We start from the raw sequence: 18961 nt of genomic DNA on the forward strand, positions 1-18961 counted from the left end.
TTACATTGCACATTAACTGAGTCAACAAACAAAACTAACTAAAAAGTTCATTGTTTCACCTCTGCATTGTGTATATCTCACTTAACCTCAGGATGTGAACTCACAACCTCTGGCACTGGAGGCGGGCACTCTGAGCAGACAGCCAAAACCCGGGCTCAGAGTCCTTTAGCTGTCGGGGAGTGAGGTTTACTGATGACCACATGCACAGCGATCCCTACTGGCCTCCATCACATGTGGAGTTGTATTCACTGAGTGTGGGGGCTCCCCTTTAGAAATCTCATGTCCGTGTCTAAGTCCTGTATATACTTTAGTGTCAGTGTTTTACCTTTAATCGAGTGGACATCTGGAAGCCCTGCGGTTTCTCTGTCTCTCCTCCTGGCCAGATGATCTTCCTCTGATTGTTCATTACAACCTGCGGGGAGGCCACGCACACGCAGCGTTGGAGAAGAATCTGACAGAAGGTGTTCTGCTGCTGAGGCTCCAACACAGCAGGTGCACAACACTAATGAGTCAGCTTCATATAACCACAGCTTCATTTATTTCATCAGCTGACCTTTCCAGCATCATGAGGGGGTTATTAAACCTTTCACGGGGGAAATGAAGTGGTGAGAGTTTGTTCCGTGTTGCATGCAGCGTGTAAGAAACGTTTAACTGCTGGATAATCCATGCAGCCTCAATGATCTTTTTATAGACTTCTGACTATGACATTTATAACGACGTCCACAGTGTTGTCTTTTTATTTTTAACACCTTTCTTGAAATTCCATCAAAAATACTGTGATTTCTTATTTGTTTTTGTGTTTTCTAACTTGTACAAAAATGAACAAAATTATTTGTTTTTTGCAGGGCTGCTGTAGTTACAGTAAGTCACAACACAGATCAGATCCCCATCACCCTGACAAAGGTTTTTGTCCATGCGTCTGTCTGAAATACTTTACTCCCTCTAACCTTTGATAGATTTGAGACAAGTTGACCAAATTTGCTGCAATGATGCATCCCTTGAAGGTCTACGTCAAGGTTGATGATGAGTGACCTTGACTAAATACTGAAGGTCACAGAGCAAAAACTAGTGTCTGTGTGTGATGAAGATTGTACTCTCAATAACCTTTCAAGGAACTCAGACAGGTTCATCACATATGCAGCAGGGCTGCATCCCTTCAAGGCATAGGACAGCATCAGTGATGACTGACCTTGACCTAACTTTGAAGGTCACAGGGCCAAAAATATCTGTAACAGTGTACTCCCAATAACCTTTCAAAGGCATAACACAGGTTTACCAAATTGGGAGCAAGGACAAATTGTGTTGTGTATGATGAACACTGGCCTATCTATAAATCTCCAGGGATTTCATTTCTCTCCTCTCCTCTTCTCTTTTTTTTTTTTGTTTTTGTTTTGAAGGGGAGGGGGCAAATTCACTGATCAAACAATATTCTTTATTACTGGCGACCTTAGAATCACATCTCTGCCTACTGTGGATGATGTGGGTCTGCTGGCTTCATCAGACAGTGACCTCCAATGTGGAAAAATTTTAATTCAAATTCAATTCAAATTTATTCATTTATACAGTGCCAAATCACAACGAGGTCACCTCAAGGCACTTCACAAACATCATTTAAAAAGCAGAACAAATTGAATTAGAAGATTAAAAACACAATAAAAGAATAAAAACATAAACAAGTCAAAAGAATAAAAGAAGACACACAGTAACATAAAATACTAGTGATAAAAACAGGGGGAAAATGTGTCTTCAGTTTAGATTTAAAAGTCTCCACAGAGTCTGATTGATGGATCTATGCGGGCAGATTGTTCCACAGAACTAGGGCACGGTAAGAAAATGCTCTGTAACCCGTCAACTTTTTTATTCACCCTAGGGACAAACAGCAGACCTGCACCATGTGAACGTAGGGCCTGAGCTGGTACATAGGGCTCAACCAGGTCAGCCAGGTAGGGAGGTGCCAGTCCGTGAACAGTTTTGTAGGCCAGTAACAACATCTTAAAGTCTGATCTCGGAGAGACCGGAAGCCAATGAAGGGATGCCAAAACCGGTGTAATGTGGTCAAACCTTCTGCTTCGTGTCAGTATCTGGCAGCGGCATTTTGAACCAGTTAACGACCCCTGATGCTGGACTGAGGTAAACCACAATAAAAGAGCATTGCAATAGTCCAGTCTGGAAGAGATAAAAGATATGCACACATACATGCACACGCATGCGTGTATGTGTGCGTATCTTCATCAAAATTTTCTTTTTCATTTAAATAAAAAAACACTGTCTTTAATGATTGTGACAGCTTTGGCAGAACTGCAGAGAGATTTTGAGGAAAAGCGATCATTGTCCTAAATTCGCTGTATTATGTGAGTGGTGGTTGTGAACATGAATTAAAGAGGAATGATTCAGAAATTATGACGATGTATTAACTTGGCAGTAAATTAAAATTAAGGTTAGGTCTTTTTTGGGTCACATTAATATCAAAGAGCAACACAAAAATAACAATTTTAAGCCCCAAACTTCACAATACACAATCATATTCACCATTTTCCAATACAAAATTCCAGTCTGTGCTCAGAGTCAGATTACCTGAGTTCCGTTGTATATTCCGACTTGAATCAGTCGACTCTTCTGGTAGTTGAGAATACTGTAGTGGGCGTACTTTCTGTCTCCGTCATCATTGAACTCAACACGACCCGTGAGGCCTTCTGGGTATTTGGATGACATCAGCACCCTGTGCAAAATAAAGGAGAGGACAAACAATGAGTAATGAAGTGTACATGGACATCATGTACGCTGTGTTGGGAGTTGTGGGCATGTTGTGAAATGTGTGGATGATATCTACAAACTGAATGATAATTAAACTGAGCTAATGGAACACAATCACTTTGAGAGCTTTGTTTGTTTGTCTGTTCTGTCCTGCTTGGTCAGAATTCTTTGCTTTCTTGGGTAATGTTAATGTAGTCATCCTCTGACGTGGCTGAAGAAAATGTGCTGTAAAATGAAGAGTTAATCCTTATTTTTAGAACAAATTGCCCCATCCCAACTTTTTTTGGAATGTGTTTGCATGTGTGAAATGAAGTCATCAATATATATTAATAAATTAAATGAGGTTGAGCACACAAAACATGAAATATGTTTTGGGGTTATGCTGTTTGCAATGAAATAGAAGTCCAACTAAATTCAAGGATCACTGAGGGTTTTTTTTCTTCTTAATTTTCCATAATGTCCCAACTTTTTCTGATTTGGGATCGTGTCTTTCAGTGCAACATTTACTGTGTGTATGTGTGTGTGTGTGTGTTCATTGGTTAATGTTAGCTGCTCCCCAGTGACTTTCTTAGAATATTTCTATTTTGTGATACTGCAGTTGATAATTTTATTTTGCTGTTGGTGGTTGTTGTTTCCTGTTTTATTCTGCTAAGTGGCCTGACCCTTATTTCAATCCATTTTATTTCCTAGCCTCGTGTTGCCAACCATTCTCATGTCTCCACACCTGCTTCTCAACACCTGATTGTCCCTGCTCTTCCAATTGTGTCTCCATGTTCAGCTCAGTTGTTTCCCTTCCTCAGTGCCAGATTGTCTATCATTTTCCTAGTATACAGCTACCTCGCGTTATTCTCCTTGTGTTTCCAGGCTTTGATTATTTTGGCTCCTGTTGGTTACTTGTGCTTCTGCCTCACCATTAGCTCACCATTAGGCCCTGTGTCCATATAGCCCCTTTTTTATTGTGGGTGCCAGCATCTTCTTTCAATTGCCCCCCCCCCCCCCCCCCCCCCCCCACTCTGTCCCCACTGAAACTGCTGGGTAGAAGTGTTTTTTATGTTTCTCTCTGCTTGTTCAGCAGAAAAAAAAAATACTGCATGGACATGGAGCCTTAGTTGATACCTCAGTCTTGGGAGTGCTGATTATTTGTGTATTGACAACATTTCCTGTTTATCATCCTGGATTTAGCCTTGCCCTTTTTAAAACCATTGACTGATGACCCATCTATGAACTTTAATGTAGTAAAGACTTCACTTCTACCTTATTTTCTACCTCTGTGTTATTCTCTGCATCTGGGTGCCAGTTTTGTGCTTATGTTTCATATATTTTATGATTATCTTTGCACTTGTAACACGCTAATCACACCACAATGTTCCAATCCCACCACTTGACTGTGCAACTAATCAATCCCTCATCTGACCGCTTACTAAAAGCATCTCTTACCGTTTAAAGAGGGGCCCTGTTTTCCAGATGTTGGTGTTCCCCACACATCCCTTGGGAGGTTCGGTGATATTCTCCTTCTCAAAGAGCTCCTGGATGGACTGAGCCACCACAGCCACTGCGTCATTGATATGGGCTGACTCATTCTTCCCATTGATGAGCTGGAGGCCAATCAGACCTGAGACCCAGCCAACAAGAAGCGACAAAGAAGATCACTGACCAGAGCGCATTTCATCTTAAGACCCAATGTAGAATTGTAAAATCTTAGAGGACCTCCGGTTTAGGGATCTTTAGAAAAGGTCAGCTGCCTGAACCAACACACTGCCTGCTGAAAATAACACAATTCTGCAAATACTTCATGAGACAGAGCAACAGATAAAAATGGATTCTTTTCCTGATGTGGTCACTGATGACCTTTTCCCAGCATGCATTAAGGCCCCTGAAGTTGGATTTTTTTTATCTCTCAAAATCAGCAAAGTATTACATGTGCAAAACCAAATTAATATACACTGAAAAAAGAACCAATTTTTAAAAAAGCATTACAACTGGGAAAACCTAAATGAATGAAGTTGTTTGAACTTAAGTTAGCAAGTTAGATCAACTCTAACTTACAAACTTAAGTTCAAAAACTTAATTAATTCAGGTTTGACCAATTGTAATGCTTTTTTAAGTTGGTTCAACTGTTCTCGTTTTTTAGTGTACCATCAATTCTGATTTGAAAACAATTAGACAAAATTACACAAACAATCCAACTTCAGCTAAGTTTTTAAAGGAGGTCCATCAGGGTTGAGGACGCCAGCAGCAGAACGTGGTAGAGACGGGACAGACAAACAAAATTTTGCGGGAGGGGTTGGGTGTGTTTGAGTGCCTGGATTTAGATGTTTGACAGTTGTGAGCACAAAGCAATAAGTGAGAGATTTATGCAGAAACCCACGACCAGAGGAAGTCTGCTCTATTTTACCGTTCAGTTACACTTCAGTGTGGGTGCTGCCTTAAAAACTCACCATAAACCACAATCAGAACATCACAAACTTAAAGGGTGCAGGCACATTTAAACAGATCGACAGTTGATTGTGTGCTGCTTGTTTCTCTGTTCGTGCTCTTGTCGGTGTCGGACAAATGCTCAGGTTAAGCCTGCATGTTCTCGCCAATCTGTGTGGGATCAACGTACCGTCTGGTGCCTCACTCAGGGCTTTACCCGACATCTCCCGCTCGCCCACCAGCCACACGTAGCCCGAGCCAGTCATGTTGAGGAAGCGAGCGGCCTTGTACACTGCAGCAGCGTCCTCCTCACTGGGGGGGAACAACAAAAAAAATACAGTGAGCAAAAGTAACAGTCAATTTTAACGTTTTGTCAAAGTTGTATTTCTGTATGGCAGAAGCTGATACCAGGTCTGGAATGATACACTAACTCTACAGTATGATGCATATCACGATACACCCATAGCAATATGATATGTATCATGACACATAATTACATCACTGTCATAATCCTCGATGTTTTCTGTTTCCTATTTGCATCATTGATAAATCATTTACAATTCTTCTGCAAGAGATTGTTATTTCTTCCAGGCAGTAGTTGGCGTTTGGCACGGTGGCTTAATAGGCAACACTGTTGCCTCACAGTAAGAAGGTTGTGGGATTGTTTCCCACCCGGTCCTTTCTGTGTGCCGATTTACACATTCTCCCCCGTGTTCACATCACCTCCTCCCAATTCCGTAGAGATGCAGGTTAGGTGAACTGGTGACTCTATTGACCACAGGTGTGATTGCATTTGTCTGTCTATACGTGGTGGCCTGTCCAGGGTGAACTCTGTATCCTATGACCGCTGGGATAGACTCCATCTGCCCCGTGACCCTTAACTGGAATTAGCGGGTTTAGAAAATGAACAAGTTGATTTTTCACAGTATTGATACAAAGAAAAAAAATATATAATTCAATACAGGCCCCACAATACGATTATCACAATACGTGACATATCGTTCTATGCCTACCTGAGCCAAAGCAACACTGATGCACATTTATTTGTGTTGGGCATGTGTGAATTGGATTGTTAGAACCACTCTGAAACATTACTTTTTCTCTTTTTTATGCCTTTTCCCATTCAAAATGAGCACTCCAAGCTGAGAGTCTCTATATATCACTCCACTGTCAGAGTTTCACTCTGAATGAAATGCCATGAACTGAATCCATGGGATCCAGTAATTACAGATTTCTGAATAAAAACAATTTGTTTCACTTTGTCAGCTAGTTAAAAGTTTTTTGTAAATTAAACTGATGAAAAATCTGTGTTATTGATACATGAACCCCCCCCCCCAACCCCTAAGTAAGTACGCATTAAATCACAATATATAAAATAATGATTGTTTCATATTCAATTGTGTATGTTTGCTTTATTAATTTTATGTACAATGATTGTAATTTTAAGCAATTGTTACTTTAGTGATTAGTCAGTGGATGATGCCAATTACTTTATTATTTTTAAGTAAGTGTGATTGCTGTTGAATTAATTAATTTAGTTTCACAGATTTTTTTAAAAAGTATTTATTTATTTATTTTTAGAAATTTTCTCAAATAATTCTCTGACAGTTTTCCAGACCAATAAGTGAAACACTGGATGATATTCTTTTGAACTCCTGGATTATTATTGTTATATTTTTACTTAAATGCTCTCCAAAAAATCTCATACAATTTTCCAGACCACCAGATCAATATTTAAAACACCAGATGGTATTTTGAACTCCTGGATTTCACTTTATATTATTTTTATTTATTTATTTTACAAATTTTCTTCAATAAATCTCTAACAGTTTTTCCAGACAGAAAAACAGAACTCCTGGATTTTTTTTTTATTTTAATTGGTTTTTTTTTAAACAAATGTTGTCCAATAAGTCTCTATTTTCCAGACCAACATGTGAAACGCTGGATGATATTTTGAGGTCCTACATTTTTTTTTTTTTTAACAACAAATGATCTCCAATAAATCTCAAACAATTTTCAAACCATCATGTGGAACAATGGATGATATTTTGAACTTGAGGATTTTTTTTAATACAAATTTTCCCCAATAAACCACAGACACTTTCTCAGACCGACATGTGAAACATTAGATATTTTGCACTCCTGGATCACATCACCCCTTTTAAATCTGACAATTTACTTGACACATGTAAAACATTGGATAACATTTTCAATTTGTGGGTTTATTATTTATTTCTTTGAGTCTGTTTTCTCACCTGGCGGAGAGGATGATGACCCGGGCTTCCAGCTCTTTGGCCTCCAGCAGCAGGGCAGTTAAATTAGTCTCCTGGCTGAACTGGAGGACTTTCTCTGCCTGTGATCGAGGCATAAGAAAGGTCAAGCCAGCTACTTTTCCCGACATCGGACACCATGCCGCCTCTTTACCTGATCGGTTTAAGCTTGGTTGATTTTGTTTGAAAATGGAAGACAGAGATAAAAAGGAAAGCGATCCAGGGGAACCGGCTGAATTAAAAAAAAATTAAAAAGCTTGAAGGAACAAAAAGAAGAAGAAGAAAAAAAACCTTTTTGCATTTGTCTGCATGCAAACTGAAGGTTATCAAGGCTCCAAAGAAGGACGTGCATGTGCTAGGTAGGGGGGAGAAGGTCAATGCAACCAGTAACTAAAAACGGGTGAAGGGGGTGAGGAGGGGGAGCGTTCTCCCCCAACCAAAACAAAAAACAAAAAACTGCTGAAACTGGGACAGTGCGAGAGAACAGGAGGAAATAGCATCTGGGAAACGGATTTGTCCCACACTACTGGCTCTCCTTCATTTGCAAACTCTTTTCTGTGCGTGAATGTGTGTGTGTTCTGAGTACATGCATCCCTTCATATTTTTTTCTTTTTTAAGGAGAATGAAAATGATAAAAGCGGGTCGCTGTTGGCTGATTTTTTTTCTGTAATGACCGAAAATTATAGATTTCTCATAACAAAATCATTCCTCAGTGAAATCATAGGGAATGTCTCAAACTAAAAAACAATAAAGAAAACACGTGCTACCAAGAGAGAGAGAGAGCGAGAGAGAGAGAGAGAGAGAGAGAGAGAGAGAGAGAGAGAGAGAGAGAGAGAGGGGGGGGGGCATTTCTGGGTCGGCTGGTGACTGGTTTGGGCTGGTTTCTAGTTGCTACGTTTGGAAAGTTGGTGGGCGGCGTGCATTGACCATGCAAATATACCTTGGGTCCTCGCTTGTTGTCAAAGGACAGTTGGTCGAGGTTTTCATAGTTCCTTTTTTTATTCTGATGAGTAATGTGCACAGAGAAAATATGCAGACACAGAAAAATATTATAAACACTTGAAAATGGAGGGCAGTAAAGCATTCCAACAAATCTCCACTTTTCTGCAACAAATTGGGATCTTTAACAGTGGGGCTTGCAAAGAACATCAAATGATTACTATGTACAGTACTTTTTAATAAAGGTAATACTCTAATCAGCAAATCATCAGACACAAGGGGGTTATTCCCATTCTAATCCAATTCCAACGTTTGCATGGATCCGTGTCCACCACTGAAGGCTACATCTTAATCTGCATAATAATATAGTTGGATTAAACTGTTACGTAGACAAAGGGTGTGGTCGGCTTGTCAAAGCTTACCATAGCAACAGCATCTTCATGTCAAACTGGAAATTCTGTGAGCAGAATCCACATCAGTACTTTCGTATGGTGGTTTAAATTAATCCAGTTTTGCATCGTCGTTGCTCCACCACTTTCTCTCACTCTCACCTGACAGCAGCATCACTGACATCTGTTTAGCAGTGCGTGTGGTCAGGGCGCGGAGTAATACAGCAAATGTGAAATGGTCGAATATTTTGCCACCGTCCATGTGATATTTTATGGTATGAAATCTCACAACATTAACCAATCAGATTTGCAGAAAAAAATGTAATTGAATTAGAATATAATTAAATTTGAACCATAATTTTTTCCCACTTGGTTCATTACGAACAGAAACAGTACTTTAACGTTTCCAGTGTCGCCGACCAAACGGTCCCCCCCCCCAAATTGGTCCATCCTGCCTTCATTGCGAATGCGTCATCAGGCGCAGTTCACGGATTATCACCTCGTTTCTGCTTCAAACTGCACTCCAGTCATCATCTATCTTAGCGACAGATACCGAAGCTTTTGTACAATCATTTTCCACATAAATTCAGCATTATTTCATCATAAAAGCACCGCGGCTACACGACCTGCTAGCTGATGCGTTCACTGCATGTCGGGCATTTCAAAACATCAGAGTGTCGCCTCATTTCTGTGTAAAATGGCCTCATTTCTGCTTAAAACTGACTTTAGAATAATTTAAGAGGTTTTACCTTGTCAGCTGATGGTTAATAAACCCATTAATCCATTTTATTGTTATGGATGAAGAGACTCTGTCTCAGACGAGCTGCTGAGGTCCGAAATGATGCATGCACGGTGGAGCCATGGCAGACCGATTTTTAGGGGCGGACCGTTCTGGCTGCGACAATGGTTTTGGGTTCCACCCCAAAATTGGCGTTCCTGAACCAGTTAGAACAAAAAATATCGCTCCTGAACTGGTTAATAATGTTTCATGTCAGCTGTGGGACACTGAAAACATTTGTATATGACAGACCTGTATGTGGTGCTGTAATGCTCCAATGAAAAACTGAGAAGACAACCGAGCGTACTGTGGCAGGCAACAGATAATAAAGCTTTTCAAAATGGTAGAGAAGCTTGAATCTTCGACTGGACTGGGTTGCTTGACGCGAGGACGTTTCGCTTCAAATCGCAGAAGCTTCCTAAGCTAAAATTCTTGCTCTGGAAGTCTGACTTCTGTCTGACTCTTGCAGAGAAGAATAAAACAGAAGCCAACAAAAGCTGGAGTTTTAAACCTAACCAGACCCCTCCTACTGAGAGGCAGACTGCTATAGGCTAGTGACTAAACAATAGCTCTAATTAGCAACTATTGTGCTCTAGTTAGCACACCTAATGACAGGACAGCTGTCCCTCTAATGATGGGATGGATGCCTTTCTGATGGCTCCCTTGATGACGTGAATGACTCAGAAACAGAGCAATGTAGTGTATTCTATCAGATGTCAGGAAAACTGTAACGAACACTACATAGGTGAAACGAAGCAACCTTTACACAAAAGGCTATACCAGCACCGCAGAGAGGGTGCCAGTGGACCTCAGTCTGCGGTTCATCTCCACCTTAAAGACAGTAACCACACGTTTGAGGACAAGGAAGTTAAAATATTAGCCAGAGAGAAGAAATGGTTTGAGAGAGGGGTCATTCTTTGTAAAACGTTTGAAACCCAGCCTTAACCAGGGAGGGGGTCTGAGACACGCTTTATCCCCTGTTTACAATGGGATACTCAGGTCAAAGGAGTTTCAGTCTTTTGTTCATGGTAATGAGTCATTCACGTCATCAAGGGAGCCATCAGAAAGGCATCCATCCCATCATTAGAGGGACAGCTGTCCTGTCATTAGGTGTGCTAACTAGAGCACAATAGTTGCTAATTAGAGCTATTGTTTAGTCACTAGCCTATAGCAGTCTGCCTCTCAGTAGGAGGGGTCTGGTTAGGTTTAAAACTCCAGCTTTTGTTGACTTCTGTTTTATTCTTCTCTACAAGAGTCAGACAGAAGTCAGGCTTCCAGAGCAAGAATTTTAGCTGAGGAAGCTTCTGCGATTTGAAGCGAAACATCCTCGCGTCAAGCAACCCAGTCCAGTCGAAGATTCAAGCTTCTCTACTATGGAAACCACCTGGACAACTGAGAGCCTACACAGAAACATTGCGACCAACTGTGGGCATGAGGCCCTGGCACTGGTACGTAAGCTGGAAAAGACTGCTAAAAAGATAGCTAACTTTAGAAACCACTTAAGATTTAACCTGAGATGCAAACAAAACAATGTTATTCCCAAATGCATGAAGCAAAAGACACTATAAGCAGGTCACACAGCAGAAAAGATCCAGCACAGTTACCTTAGGAGGATTTTGGGTCTTAGAATTAGAAGGCTTCATTTTAAAATATTAGACCTCCAAAATAATCTGGATAGTCTGCACAAAATGTTAGAAACTTTAGTGAGGGAAGAGGCCCATAATAAGATCACAAAGTTCATAGTTAAAATTCAAATGGCTGAGCATTTAAAAAGTAAGGAGCGGCAAATCAGGAAGTTTCACAACCTTTTAGTGCAGAAAAGGCGTACTTTCAGTGGGAGTATTTTTAAAGATACCCCCAGACAAATTAGTGACAACAGGGAAATTGGGTAAAGAATCTCTCCAACAGGGTTCTTACACAGACAGAAAAGGATGTGCTCGCTAAAGGACTAAATTTCTCAGTGACCCCTAAACATATACTGACAGTAGATTACATCACTGCAGTAGAGTCAGCCATTAAACATAACAGTTTGTCAGAGTCAGAAGCTGGGGACCTCCGACTAAGAGTCACAGCAGTGCTGAACAGTGCTAAACCTCCTCCGTCCAACATCACAGGAGAAGAACGGAAAGCTTTGTCAGCACTGCAAAAGGACCAAAGCATCCTTATTCTGCCAGCGGATAAAGGCGGATGCACGGTGGTCCTGAACACATCGGACTACGAGGCCAAGATCAACAACTTGCTCAGTGACTCCAACACATACGAACGTCTGAAGAGAGACCCCACGAGCGGCTATAAGAAGAAAATCATTAGCTACCTCCAAAACCTGGAGAAAGAGGGACTCATCGACAGGCAGACATACTACAGACTGTACCCTGGGGACGCCACTCCGTGCATCTATGGACTGCCCAAAAGCCATAAACATGACGTGCCACTCAGGCCTATTGTATGTAGCACAGATTCCATCACGTACAATTTGGCCAAGTACCTCAAGTGGATTTTGGCTCCTCTAGTGGGTAACTCAGACCACCATGTGGAGAACACACAAGATTTTGTGAACAAGATAATGGACCTACAGCTGGAGGCAGATGAAACTATGGTGTCATTTGATGTGACATCGTTGTTCACCTGCATCCCCACTGCTGAGGCTGTCTCAGCTGTGAGGCAGAGACTGCTGGAGGATGTGTCTCTACTTGAAAGGACCAAACTCAAACCAGACCACATCTGCCAACTCTTGGAGATCTGCCTCAACACCACATATTTCCTGTTTAGGGGGAATTACTACAGACAGATTCATGGTTGTGCGATGGGGTCTCCGGTATCCCCCATTGTGGCCAATCTGTACATGGAGCGAGTGGAGAAGACAGCCTTGACATCTTTCACGGGCATCTCTCCCAGTCACTGGTTCAGATATGTTGATGACACATGAGTTAAAATCAAGCAACAGAAAGTTGAGGACTTTACAGAACACATCAACTCGGTGGACGCCAATATCAAGTTCACACGTGAGGATGCCAGAAACAACAATTTAGCCTTCCTGGACTGTGATGTTACGATTGGAGAGAACAGGCAGCTCCAGACAGGGGTTTACAGAAAACCAACTCACACTGACCAATATCTGCTCTTTGGCTCAAACCACCCCCTTGAACACAAGCTCGGGGTGATCAGGATGCGTCAATACAGAGCCCTACAGGTGCCCACAACTGCAGAGGGAAGGGCTAAAGAACAACAACGTGTCCGGAAAGCCCTCACAGTATGTGGGTACCCACGATGGTCCCTGGACAAAGTGCAGAAGTCCCAGAGAACAAAGAGACCAGATAGACAGGAGACGGAGACAAGAAGAAGAGGAGTGTCTCTCCCTTATTTAGCAGGAGTAGGGGAAAAACTACAGAGGATCTTCAGACAGCACAAAATCCCAGTTTACTTTAAACCGGTTAACACCTTGAGACAGAAATTAGTTCACCCTAAGGACATGATCCCTAGTTACAAACAGAGCAATGTAGTGTATTCTATCAGATGTCAGGAAAACTGTAACGAACACTACATAGGTGAACCGAAGCAACCTTTACACAAAAGGCTATACCAGCACCCCAGAGAGGGCGCCAGTGGACCTCAGTCTGCGGTTCATCTCCACCTTAAAGACAGTAACCACACGTTTGAGGACAAGGAAGTTAAAATATTAGCCAGAGAGAAGAAATGGTTTGAGAGAGGGGTCAAGGAGGCATTCTTTGTAAAACGTTTGAAACCCAGCCTTAACCAGGGAGGGGGTCTGAGACACGCTTTATTTCCTGTTTACAATGGGATACTCAGGTCAAAGGAGTTTCAGTCTTTTGTTCATGGTAATGAGTCATTCACATCATCAAGGGAGTCATCAGAAAGGCATCCATCCCATCATTAGAGGGACAGCTGTCCTGTCATTAGGTGTGCTAACTAGAGCACAATAGTTGTTAATCAGAGCTATTGTTTAGTCACTAGCCTATAGCAGTCTGCCTCTCTGTAGGAGGGGTCTGGTTAGGTTTAAAACTCCAGCTTTTGTTGACTTCTGTTTTATTCTTCTCTACAAGAGTCAGACAGAAGTCAGGCTTCCAGAGCAAGAATTTTAGCTGAGGAAGCTTCTGCGATTTGAAGCGAAAAGTCCTTGCGTCAAGCAACCCAGTCCAGTCGAAGATTCAAGCTTCTCTACTATGGAAACCACCTGGACAACTGAGAGCCTACACAGAAACTTTTCAAAATGGGGCACTGAGTAAAATTTGAAGAGAAAGGGTCAGTGCTGATCATCTGAGATGGGCTTATTGTGTATTTAAAGCGAAGCAGTGTGTTTGTGTATTTTTAAATAACGCTGTCCGTCTCGCAGAGAAGCCTGCGCAATCCCACTGCTGCCTGCTGGTTGATTGGCTTAGCAGTTAAAGCTACAGTCCTCACACAACCATTCATACAATTTGACCGTTTAAAATATTAAAACCATTCACATACTGAGTAAATATAAAGTCTTAACCTGTTATTTAGTTTCAGTCAGATTCATCATCACAGCCTGAGAAAAAGTTCTTGTTTTGGAAAACTACGTCTGGGAAATACTTTAATTCCTTATCGTGGATATTAGTGCACAAATGCAATGTTTTTAAAGAAGTCCCTCAGTGTTTGTATGCTCCAAGTGCATTCCTCAGCATGAGGTACAACACGACAGCACTTTGTCCCACCAACAACAACCAAAATATACAACAAGCGGAAGTGAACCTCACTGGGCTGTCGTCGTCTTCTTCTGTCAAGTTTATACCAACTGTTTGGGTGTGGAGCATTAACGGAGTCTGACGTCCTCTTTAGGTCATTGTAAATGGAAATCTTATCAAGAACGAAAAAAATTAATGGTATTTATTGGTTACCATTATTTTAAATAAACGGTTCTGGTCTGGAACATAAATAAATACAAAGTTTCTGGTTTCAATTTCGTTCCTGACAAAATACCAAATGTTTCTGGTTTTCATTCCATAAACTGGTTCAAAGTCTTGAATTTAATCAACAAGCTTATGAATAAGATGTACTTCGTGACTATCATGCATGAATGTTTTTGAAATAAATAGTAAATGGACTGCATTTATATAGCACTTTCCATCTGCATCAGACGCTCAGAATGCTTTACAATAATGCCTCACATTCACCCCGATGTCAGGGTGCTGTCATACAAGGTGCTCACTACACACTGGGAGCAACTAGGGGATTAAGGATCTTGCCCAAGGGCCCTTGGGGATATTCCGGTCAGGCTGGTATTTGAACTAATGATCCTCTGGTCTCAAGCCCAATAAGACATAAAATAAGACTGGAAAATATTCCTGATTATTAATTCTTACTTGCTGAACAGGCCAGACTTCATTTGAGGTGATGTCAGAATTGAGACCATTTTGGTTTCTGGTCAGATTTTGTATGACTGTAAACAATTCAGCACAGCGTAAGTTCCACCAGAAGACTCAGATCTTTAAGTAGTCATTCAGAATCAGTTAATTAACATCAGCTTTAATCTCTAAATGAAGCAGGTGTTTCCTATTAGTCATCAGCTCTCAACCAAACCAGTCACATTCCTTAAAATTTCAATGATCTCACTCACCTTTCATTGTTTACAGATCACCAACAAGACATCCCCTCCTCCACCCCACCGCTGATCCCTGTCCTCTGACTGAGGGTAGGCTCTGCACTTGATGTTTCCATCGACAGGATTTGTGATCATCTCAACTCTATACTCTGCCATGATGGGGACCAGTGCCAGATCTACATTATCTTCATGTATAAAAATGATTAACTGTAATTTTCCTCCTGAGTCATTCTGGTAGAATTGAGGAGTGCTGCTGAACACACAGAGCCATTCTGCAGAATCTTTCTGCCTCACAGGATCTGGTGCATCTTGCACAGCCACCTGGTTTCACAGTTCACACCTCAGTGTACCCTGGGCCTGTTTCTGTTGCTTGACAAAGTCGACACCGACCACGCATCAGCGCATCATTCAGGCTGGCAAGCAAACTCACGAATACTCCTGTCCAGAAACTATTCTGCTCACTTCAACTGCAAAAATATATTACACAAGCTCATTTGTTCATTTGACTCATCCTGAAGTTGCATGTCAAAATTCCTTTAAATGTTATCCAAACATGATGATTTTCCTCCAGTCTCATGGATAAGTTCACATATTCCAAAAACATCTGGGTTTATTTTTAGTTTATTTTCACAAATGAATTCATGACAATAAATAGGTTTTAGCTGGCAGATTTAGAAGAAACATGCACATGTGCCATATAAGACTTCTGCTATTGTGGAAGACTTCCAGATATGCACAAAGTCATTACAAGGATATAAACATTTGTTTGTTTATTTATTTTCAAATTTTATGACTTTTTGTGCATTTCACAGAAATTAAGCTCTAACCATGATCTTAATCCAAACCCTCACCCCAAACCATGAAAGCGAGAGTGCAGTATTGGCAGGCAGCTCAGACATCATTTAGGAGCCTCCTTCCTAATCCAGAAGTATGTAGGACCCTTCCAGAAATTGTGGTCAGTTTTAGGAGTGCAAAATCTTCCAAGTTTGTTCAGTTTTGCACACTCTGTAGAATTACTAATAACTGTTTCCCACGGTATGAAAAGATGAAAATTCAAGAACTGGACTGGGAACTGGACTGAATTATAATAAACAAGACTTCCAGAAGTGCACAAAATTATATCACACAGATCTAGAAGTATTTTCGCATTTTGAGACATTTCATGCATTTCCGAGAAATTAAACTCCAACATTCATCCTTACTCAAACCCCAAACCAATAAAGAGAAAGTAATTTCAAGGTTTCTAGGCAGTTGAGATGTCAGACTCATTCTGAATCCAGAAGAACACAATGCCCTTCGCTTCGAAATGGAGGTCAGTTTCAGGAGTGCAAAATCTTCCCAGCTGTGCAAAATAGTCCCACTTTTTCAACCTTCACATACTGCAAAGAACATTGAGGACATAATCGTGCAGCGACAAAATTAGTTTCTTTCTTGTGAAGACCAGGGTTTAAAAAAAAGAAAAGAAAGAAAAAAGCAGCCCTGCACTGGTGAATGCCTGCTTTCAAATTCAGCTGTCCCATTTCTTATAAACATGAGGTTGAAGCCTGTTGTTGGGCTAGCAATATGGTTAATGCCAGCAATATTTAGCAATAGGTACAAAGCAGAAAGAACTATATTTCCACCAGTAGTTCAAGGGCAATAAAGACCTCATTGGAACAATGCAGCATGGAGAGTACAAGACAGCAATAATATGAACATACTGTACCTTCAGGCTTAAATTCTGTACGCCAGAGATTTGGGTCTCAAAATAATGCTGCATTTACACATAATGACAACAAGTCTCGAATGCCACAAACTATGTATTCTTGGCCGCTGATTACGAATGTGATTATTTGAGGCAGAGGCATCAGGTGTTCTCAGGAACTGCTGCAACCTGTTACCACGCGTTACGATTAATGGCACATTTTATTACACACGGTCCGTCCTGTTGCGCACATTGTTACGTTCTGTCACATTGTGAATGAGGCAAATTGTCTCCACACACACACCCATATTCATCCTACCATCAGCTGCTGAACAATTCAGATCTCTCCAGTTTGCTCCTCAAAATCCACAGCAGAAGAACATTTTGATTGCACACTTAGTTGGGCTCTGTGCCATGGAGTGGCGCAGAGAGGAGGAAGAGACAGAGAGAGCCAGATGTGTGGCTCCACGCAGCTCTCGTCTCACTCGTTTTCCCAAACATCAAGCACAGCAGCAGGTGGAACACCTGCAGGAGCATGCTGAGCATTGGAACAAGACTTTTAGCTGACTAGGCATCACTGTCCTTCTTCAGCATACTGCATCAGTGAAACTGAATGCGGTGCAGCAGGGTTTAATTGTGCGCACGTGACAGAAGAACGCTGTCACGCTCTATTAAGGATCACCACTAATCAAGACGGATCAACATGCTCAGTTGTGACCTCTACGACATGTGGCAAATGAGGGTGATGCGTGACATTCGTGGAAGATTTTTTGACAGCCAAAAACATGCTCCACGAAAATCATGATGATCACGTACCAACAAGCACTATTAAGAAACCTATTCAGATGTGTTAACTCACGTTAAGAATGTCAGGAATGTGCCAAGAATGATGCGAATATGACATTCGGAAAGCGTCTTGCCTATGTGTCAACGCAGCACAAGTCACCAAATAACATTACACTAAAAATAGCTCCCATGTCTGTTAAAAGTCAAAATGAATGTTGTTCAATGAATACAGAGAATATTCCCTAGGATGTGGCTAGATATCTTTTTTTTGGTGTCAGAGTAAGTCACCAACCACCTTTTCACTAAAAGTAGCTCCTTCATCTTTTAGTAGTCAAACGTAGTCCAGAGAATTACAATAATACCTTGCTTTTTTAGTCAAAGTAAGTTACCAAGCAACTCTACACCAACATCTGTCAGAAGTCAAATGTTGGGGAAAGTGTAGTGACACGGACCCACAACAGGGGGCGCAAATGAACGGTCAATAGATGAGCCAAAAGGTAATAATTTAATGTTGTGAATGTGCACAACGAATATACAGACAATCTCAGAATCTGATAGCAGTCAATACACAAAGGTGACGTGTGGGCAGGCTCGAGGATAGAAGACATCTGTCCTGAGAAGAGCCGGAACCACACGATTTCCGCCGCCACCGAACCTGGTGAATACTGGAGCCGCCAAGTCCCGAATTCCCAGGTGATCACCGTCCCCGACTGTCGGATCTGGTACTGCTGGCGAGGAGCACAAACAGTGAGATGTGGGTGTGTGCACACCCAGTAACAAAAACAGTCAGAAGGTGGAAGTCACCTCCACCTCTAATCACACACTCGTGCAGCTCCTGTTAACCACTTATCTGGTTGGGGTGTGAAGCGAAGCCGTCGCTGATCACACCAAAACGCCAATCCCACAGATAAGGCAACACCCACAGGAAAACGGCTGCAAAGAAGTTCAGACTATAAAGTCAGTGTTAAGTTCAGATACAGCAGAGAATATTACCTTCACAGGTAGATGATATCTCGGCAGTGAGGTGGAGATGACGTCCGGGTTTTATGCAGTAGTACGATGAAGTGTACATGGGTGACAGCTGTCATGAGATAATGAGTTGACCAGCTGTCACCCCCCGGCTGTGTCCGTGGCGGCAGCGCCCTCTCGTGCCTGAAGCCCGCACTTCAGGCAGGGCGCCCTCTGGCGGCCCACACAACATCAAATTTAGTTAAAAGAGCTCCTAGGGTATTACCTAGGATGTAGATAGCTTGGGGGGGGGGGGGGGGGGGGGGGGGGGGGGGGGGGGGGGGTTGTGAGAAAGAAAAGTGAAAGCATGGCAAAATTGAAATTAGCTACATTAACAAAAAGTAAGAGTAATCAGCA

At 41.7% G+C, this 18961-nt stretch overlaps 1 protein-coding gene across 5 annotated transcripts in view; it reads right to left on the reverse strand.

The window, feature by feature from the left end:
- The window catches only part of grin1a (glutamate receptor, ionotropic, N-methyl D-aspartate 1a), a 76637-nt gene that overhangs the window by 32475 nt on the left and 25201 nt on the right, over window positions 1–18961 (reverse strand). For 2 of the 5 annotated variants that reach the window (XM_034192062.1, XM_034192063.1), the window contains exons 4-9: window positions 8380–8442; window positions 7425–7522; window positions 5360–5481; window positions 4192–4366; window positions 2575–2719; window positions 326–412 (exon numbers count right to left, since the gene is read on the reverse strand). In XM_034192062.1, coding sequence (XP_034047953.1) covers window positions 326–412; window positions 2575–2719; window positions 4192–4366; window positions 5360–5481; window positions 7425–7522; window positions 8380–8442 — 690 coding nt within the window. Of the gene's footprint in view, window positions 1–325; window positions 413–2574; window positions 2720–4191; window positions 4367–5359; window positions 5482–7424; window positions 7523–8379; window positions 8639–18961 lie in introns of those variants that run through there. The other 3 variants (XM_034192065.1, XM_034192066.1, XM_034192064.1) reach the window with 2 other exon arrangements.

The sequence above is a fragment of the Thalassophryne amazonica genome, chromosome 17 (genome assembly GCF_902500255.1).
Source record: "Thalassophryne amazonica chromosome 17, fThaAma1.1, whole genome shotgun sequence".
NCBI classification, from domain to species: domain Eukaryota; kingdom Metazoa; phylum Chordata; class Actinopteri; order Batrachoidiformes; family Batrachoididae; genus Thalassophryne; species Thalassophryne amazonica.